Source organism: Micropterus dolomieu, linkage group LG13, assembly GCF_021292245.1.
Source record: "Micropterus dolomieu isolate WLL.071019.BEF.003 ecotype Adirondacks linkage group LG13, ASM2129224v1, whole genome shotgun sequence".
Classification (NCBI taxonomy): Eukaryota; Metazoa; Chordata; class Actinopteri; order Centrarchiformes; family Centrarchidae; genus Micropterus; species Micropterus dolomieu.
The window spans coordinates 9167321-9174159 of NC_060162.1; the positions used below are offsets into that span (position 1 = coordinate 9167321).

The 6839-nt window shown below is 40.9% G+C and overlaps 3 protein-coding genes and 1 long non-coding RNA gene across 8 annotated transcripts in view; 2 read left to right on the forward strand and 2 right to left on the reverse strand.

The window, feature by feature from the left end:
* The window catches only part of rapgef1b (Rap guanine nucleotide exchange factor (GEF) 1b), a 45478-nt gene extending 44201 nt beyond the window's left edge, over positions 1-1277 (forward strand). For all 4 annotated transcript variants that reach the window (XM_046066156.1, XM_046066152.1, XM_046066154.1 and 1 more), the window contains one exon: positions 51-1277. In XM_046066156.1, the coding sequence (XP_045922112.1) occupies positions 51-201 (151 nt within the window). In that variant the 3' untranslated portion in view covers positions 202-1277. The remainder of the gene's footprint in view (positions 1-50) is intronic.
* Positions 1278-1330: 53 nt separating this feature from the next.
* On the reverse strand, positions 1331-4063 carry uck1 (uridine-cytidine kinase 1). The gene is made up of 7 exons (XM_046066157.1): positions 3879-4063; positions 3319-3478; positions 2857-2953; positions 2596-2738; positions 2422-2516; positions 2247-2295; positions 1331-2162 (listed from the first exon to the last, which is right to left on the reverse strand). Exons 1-7 carry the CDS (start codon positions 3966-3968, stop codon positions 1969-1971), a joined length of 828 nt encoding a protein of 275 aa, XP_045922113.1. The 5' UTR covers positions 3969-4063; the 3' UTR covers positions 1331-1968.
* On the forward strand, positions 3310-5206 carry LOC123981390. The gene is made up of 3 exons (XR_006827753.1): positions 3310-3981; positions 4211-4302; positions 4687-5206. It is a non-coding gene; the product is annotated as an uncharacterized LOC123981390 (long non-coding RNA).
* dnlz (DNL-type zinc finger) lies at positions 4537-5572 on the reverse strand. Of its 2 annotated transcripts, none has more exons than XM_046066159.1 (3): positions 5189-5572; positions 4883-5029; positions 4537-4772 (listed from the first exon to the last, which is right to left on the reverse strand). In XM_046066159.1, exons 1-3 carry the CDS (start codon positions 5510-5512, stop codon positions 4689-4691), a joined length of 555 nt encoding a protein of 184 aa, XP_045922115.1. In that variant the 5' UTR covers positions 5513-5572; the 3' UTR covers positions 4537-4688. The 2 variants fall into 2 exon arrangements, with proteins under 2 accessions (XP_045922115.1, XP_045922114.1); XM_046066158.1 differs by having other exon boundaries at positions 4890-5029; positions 5189-5570.
* Between the last annotated feature and the right edge of the window lie 1267 nt (positions 5573-6839).

Sequence of the window (6839 nt, forward strand, 5' to 3'; positions counted from 1 at the left end):
TCGCAAATGAATCCCTGCATTAATCAAACCTCAACCTCTTCTCATCCCAGGCATTATGAGCTGAAGCGCAATGAAGACATCGTCTGCTTCTTCAACGACTTCAGCGACCACCTGGCAGAGGAGGCCCTGTGGGAGCTGTCACTGAAGATCAAGCCCAGGAACATTACCAGGCGCAAGACGGACCGCGAAGAGAAGACCTAGGGCCCGTGGGCGTCCAAAACTGACCTCCAACTGTGCTTCACGACACTAACTCCACTTTACTACAGACTGAGAGAAAGACGAATGGAAGCTATCCGCTGGAGCCAATGGGAGACTCATTGTGGGGAATGCAGAACAAACTACAGACAACTGAAGCGTGGCCGAGGTTTACAAAGAGTGTGTGCTGCTCTGGGAGATTATTATTGGGATTACTGTGGCTCTGGCGTTTAGACGGGGAGAGATTCAGTGACTGGTGAGACGGGAGGTAGCCTGGTGCCAAGGAGGAGTGAAGAATCACACAGAGCGGACAGGGAGACACTACAGAAATAACCAAAGTCTGCTCCCTGGGCTCTCTGTTTTAGAGTGAAGCTGTTGCGTGTGCGTGAGATTGAGCTGAATGGTCCATTACTCTCCGAGTTGCTCCTTCCTCTTCCTTTTATGTATGTGCCATTTGCTGGTCATCTTCCGCAACCCTCTCCTTGACTCACGAGTCCCCTTCAAACAGCAGAACTTCGAGAGCTGCCTGCCCTGAACTGTGACATAAACATGCAGGCGGCAGACCTGAAAATCTGCTGGGAGACGCGAGGGGATTTGAACTTGAAGAGAGGATGACCTTTAGAGACTGAGTTTGTTTTGAAACATTTTGTGTAAGAATCATGTATGGTTATGAAATGTATTATATACAGTGCTCCTTTTGTTCTTAAAAAGGATGTTTATGCTTATGAGAAGAGCTTAGCTTCTCCCGAAGTGCCATACATATGTGCACTAAAAAAAGCAAAGCAAAAACACAAAAAGATAAATTACTAAAGATGCTGTGATCTATGTATGTCATACCGAATCATTGTGTGCAGTGTTCAGGTGTAGAGAACCATCAGGCAATCACAATTGTCCCCGTCATGTCAGCGTGTGAAAGAGTGTTTGTTTGTGTGTGACTGAAGTTCTCAGTGACTTGTGTGTTTGTCATTTCAAAAATGTGCTGTAGTAAATCATTTTGATTCCTTTTTGGGATAATGGTCAAAACCAACACATCACACTGTGCTATCAAACTCCAATAAAACGAACAGCTCTGTTTCTATACACATGTTGGTCAGAATCCTCATTTAAATTGTCAAAATTCAAAAGAGACATGCACTTTAAAACGTCACAATAGAATTTCCATTTATTGTTGTACAGAATGGTCAGTGGATAATGAACTTAAAAAAATTAAGGCATGTATTCAACTGTAAATAATCAAAAGGAAGCACTTGATACCAATTTAGGTTTGAAACAACTGAACCTCACAGCCACCTGGCCAAATTTGATTTAAATAAGTTAAAAGAACGGGGAAAGCAATACGACAACTACAACACTTAAGTATTAATATAATCTCTGTTAAAGCAACCAAGAAGGAATATAATTGTAAGGTCAAATTGTGCAAAAGCATGACTAACTAAACATTTAAAAAACGCTTCCTACCCTCAACTGAATCCATATCAGTAAGTATCCAACCACAGTCAACACTGAGAAATCAAACCATATCATGGAAGACTGTTGCATTTGAAAAGCATAATCTATTAGCATATCTGTTACGCACCAATAATTACTGTAAATTTATGAAGAAGTGTCAAACGCCATGGGATTGTGGATACTCTGTTTTTTTTAAAAGGCTGCAGAGGGTGAGACTGGCATCACAGTTGCTGACCCATCCAGCACAAATCAGTAGCAGCAATCCTAATTCAAAGCTCATTCACAGTCTGGACACATCCGTCCACCCCATGCGCCCACACAGTCTCAGTGAGGCCGACAACTGGGCTCCAGCAGGACCCTCTTTCCCACAGGGTTAGCGGCTCCGTTCTGCAGATCCATCTGTTCCGAAATGGCCCGTTTTAAGCTCCGCCCGTGGCCATTAATGGTCCCACGCTGCCATTTGCAGAGGTCACCGTTCAGTATGTCTTGGATGTGCTGTACGATGAGGTTGATGGCCACTGGTGAGAGACCGTTGATTTGTCAAGCAATCGAGCTGCAGGAGTTAGCAGAAAAGCATACTTAAAGAAAAAAAAAACACTTACCCATATTGTCAACTCCCCTTGGAATGATGACATCTGCATACTTCTTTGTCTGAGAGAGACAAGAGATTTACAAATCAAGTGAGGTAGTGCTTGATAGTGGCTGCTGCAAAAGGAGGTTTTTTGACTGAATACGACGCTGGAAAATAGGCACACAATTTGTGATAACTATACTTACAGGCAAACAAAACTCTTCAAAAGCAGGCTTGACAAAGGTGGTATACTGAGTGAGAATCTGCTCCAAGTCTCTCCCTCTGTTCATGTCTCGCAGAACTACGGGGAGAATTTCGTTCAAATTTATCTATACTGTGGCAACATCTGGAATATCATGCGTGAAGGAGACATAAAATACCTCTGCGAGACAGTCTGACGTCTGAATCTGTGTCCACGAAAAGTTTCATGTGGAACATATCCCGCACTTTCTGGGGGTAGAAGACCAGGATCCCCTCAAAGAGGACCACATCTGCTGGGTAAACTGTGATCCTGTCATCCAACCTGGAAATATGCACACGGTTTTTCATACAGAGGCATGAGATGAGAACTGTTCTGTGAAAAGCTGATACAAGAAGATTTCTCATTAGGGCTTCATGAATGTGAAATGCTTCCTCCCTACCTGGAATGGGTGACAAAGTCATACGTTGGCACTTCAACCACCCTTCCCTCCACAATGTCCTTCAAGGTTTGGTACATTAACTCGTTATCAAATGCCTCTGCAAGACATTAAACAGACAGCAAAATTTAAAAAAAAAAATCAAGGCAGCGCATGCAGCATGTAAATAAGCAGATGTTAGTGCAGAGTCTGTTAATAACATGTTGTAACTGCAGGTTACATGTGTGACATTTAATACAATTGTTAACAGAATAATATCTAAGGAAGTAGACAAAATTACATTTCAAAAGCATACAAAACACAAAAACATCCATATTAGGAGTGGTGTTGGTTGAACATTACAGGTGGGGAAATACTGCTATTGTTATTAGGTATCAGAGGCTGACTTTTGCATATAGGCAGGGAGGTGTGTGTACTGTTAAGAAACTGGGCAGGTAAAAAGACCACACTATCGCCTGGGCCTACCTGGGTGATCAAAGTTGTACTGGCCCTTCAGCGCTTTCCCCTTTTGCTCCGGAGTCAGGACTCTGTAGAAGCTGTCCTGGCTGATAATAGCCACCTTTCTCTGGCGGTGGTCCACCTTGTTCTGACCCAGAAGCTCCATGATCTTGGCGCAAACTGTTGACTGGCAGAAAACTTATTATGACCTGTCATTATGCTTTACTAGGATAGAACAGCAAGTTTGTGTCCTGAGCTATAGGGGGAACAAATGACCTTCTCAATGTAGTAACGTTAATCAGCTGACTCTTGGTCAGTCATTGCGAGGGAAATAGTTAGCTGTATGACGCCATTTAACGCTAAAAGGGCAACAGGAAGTGTTGGCAAAGGTAGTAAAAATTAACAGAGCAGAAATGCAATGACTGCTCTGGCGTGTTAATGGAAAGAAGAAATATAAAGAGAGCAAGGGGGCGTGCCTGCTGTTTTGACAGTTTGCCTGGTGCTATTATGTTGGCGCTGCTAGCACACTAAGCTAAGCTACTCGAGATGCTAACTCCGTAGTTCGTCTGCCTGAAAAAGGGACTGACCTTGCCGCTGGCGGTTCCTCCGCTGACCCCTATTAGGAAAGGGCGGTGACGGGGCCTCTCTGCCTCGTCCAGGGTCCCAAGAGTATCCATCGCAGTCCAACTGGTAAGAAAGACTGCAGAAACCTAGGTAGCTTGGCTGCTAGCTAGTTATCTGTAGCAACAGCAACGCGCTGTTCTCGCGAGAAATCAGGCTATCTGAAGTACCAAGCAGGACAGCTAGGAGCGGAACTGCATCTAGTATTTACATAAAAGATTAATCACTACCCGTTTCGATAAAATATGATAAATTACTACCTATATTAATTGTCGGCAATTTACATTTACTCATTTAGCAGAAGCTTTAATGCAGAGCGACTTACATTTGAGGAACAGCGTAAGCTACAAAAAAGCATCAAGAAAGTGGGACATCTACAAGTAACAACAGGTACTACATAGCTAGACAAGAGCTATTAGCGTGCACGCCATTAATGGGGTAAATACCTAGTAAATACCTGATTCTGAATACCGTTAGTTGTGGTTAGTAAAGACTTAAGTATTAATTAATTAATAAATACATTCCTTTTACTGTTTTTGCTGGGATTGTAGTTCTAGCCTATTAAAAGCTAGTCTCAGTCATTTCCCTATCTCTTGCTTAGAATACATGACAACAAATACAAGATCAAATCAAACGATTTGTGTTTATTGTGGAATTAAATATTTTTTTTTAAATTACAATATGCACGTAAATTATAAGCACTGCATCATTGTTTTTCTAGGTCATCGTCTGATTTCTCTCTGTCTTCCACACATTGTGACTTCTCTCTCCTAGATTCATCCACCACTATCTCCAAAGCAGCACTTCCTTCGATCCTCTTCACAGTCTCTCCTTTGGCAGCAAGGATTTCCTCGATGTTTCTAAAGTGGAAAACAACACAACACGAGTAATTCAGAAATGTACCCATGTCTAGTGTATTTTGAACATCGTGCGCACTCCATGCTCAAAAGGCTGCATGGGTCAAAAGCACCTCCAACCTCTTCCCTTCCAGGTCAGAGAACCAGTTGAGGTTATCAGCGATGATATGGTGGTTCTTGCATCCTGAACATGTCACTATCACAACACCTTTGTGATAAGCCTGCTTGGATATCTTCTGCGTGGACCTAGTAGAGCAAACCTGCAAACATGTCACATAAATGACTTTTAAACCCAGGGATATGTCACAACATAAAACAAACAGACCAAGAAAATGTTTTGGGATTTCAAGATGGAAAACTTTAACATCTGATTAAATAAAGCAACAGCACAAGTTATGGCCCAACACTGGTCCTGGTACCTTGCATGTGTAAATGAGGTGATAATGTGTTGACTGGATTTTTCCAATAGAGTCACTTCTGATACCGGGTGAAGTTGAGAATCCTCTATAACTGCTAAGACGAGCTTTACATCTGTCAGCAGGTAATAAAATATGAAAACTACTCTTGTCCTGTGCGGAGAGGAGCCCTGTCCTGGTCTTCGGCGGTCCTTGAGGACGACAGGAAGCCACAGCACAGAGTCTAGACGGCGCTGAACGACTGCGAAACAACCGGCTGACAGTCAGCATCGTCCTCGAAAAAAATGGTGAACGTAAAACAGCAAAACATTTCTGTAAAACCAGCATGACAAGTATGAAAGCACCTACACGTTACAAGCGATTTCATCAACGTTTAATTTGTCGCGGTGTGATGACATCACATGTATTGGTATTTTCAAAACGAACTTTATAAACAACTTTATTTTTTTACAATAAATTAAAAGTGATGAGCATTTTTTATATACGGCCTATGGCATTGACATGACATTGCATCTAATAAACAAATAAAAGAAAAAACATTACATGTATTTGAAATAGATTTGTTTTTAGATTTCATTAGCTTGGAAGTGTGATAAAGTTTTTCTAGAGATTCTGAGAACGGGCTTTTTGACTGCAAATGTAGTATTTTCAGGTTAGAAATATTTCAGTCAAGTCACGCCACTGTAATTAAGTACAATTTTGAGGTACTCTTTACATGAGTATTTCCCTTTTAGATTATTTTATTCTTTTAGTCTGGTCTACCACGTTTCAGAGGAATATATTTACTCCACTACAAATATCTGACAGCTACTTGTTACTTTCCAGATTCCGATTTTAAATATAAACATACGATCAACATTAACTCGTAAAAATAAATTATGATACGTTATTTTTGGATAAACTACCCAGACGCACATAAAGTAAATCAAATTAGTCTGACCATGACTACCTGCAACCTTAAAATGAGGAGGGACCATTCTGTATTATGAGCAGGGACGTGCACAGGAATTTTGAAGGGCAGTTGCTCTGACCTGAAAAAAGGCACCCCCCCCCAAATAAAAAACAAACAAAAAAACATGGGCTATATGAAGGACTGAGAAAAAAACATTTTTTTATTAAAAAATATACAAAAAGTAAAAACACTTAAATACAGCACTCAATAACCTAAACTACTATTAATAACAAAACAGAAAAACATGACTCGAGTCATGAAAAAAGAGTTCCTTATATTATTGTTTATTGTTTTTTTTTAATCATTATTATTTTTTATTTTTTTTCCTTTTTTTTTTTTATTTGAAAATAAATAATCTAGATTGAATTGACAGATGGGGAAAACTCGCTTCTAATAAAATATTAAATAAAAAAACGCTTAGATTTCGGAAAAAAATACAATCCTTTTTTAACCTTTTGGCTTCCCGTACATTCAGTTGCGCTTCTAGCTCGTATTCACTTCGGTTGGTACGTATCACGTATGGTAACTGGGCAAAACTACGCATGATTTGTTGTAGTATGATTGCATAAAGGAAGGAAACAGGAATTCCGGTAGGGAACAGAATCGACTGACGTGCAGGCAGCGCTGCAGCAGTGCAGCCACTTAAACAGAGTTTGCCCTTCCCCTACTGACTTTCACTTTCGGTGCCCGAATGGAAGTGAA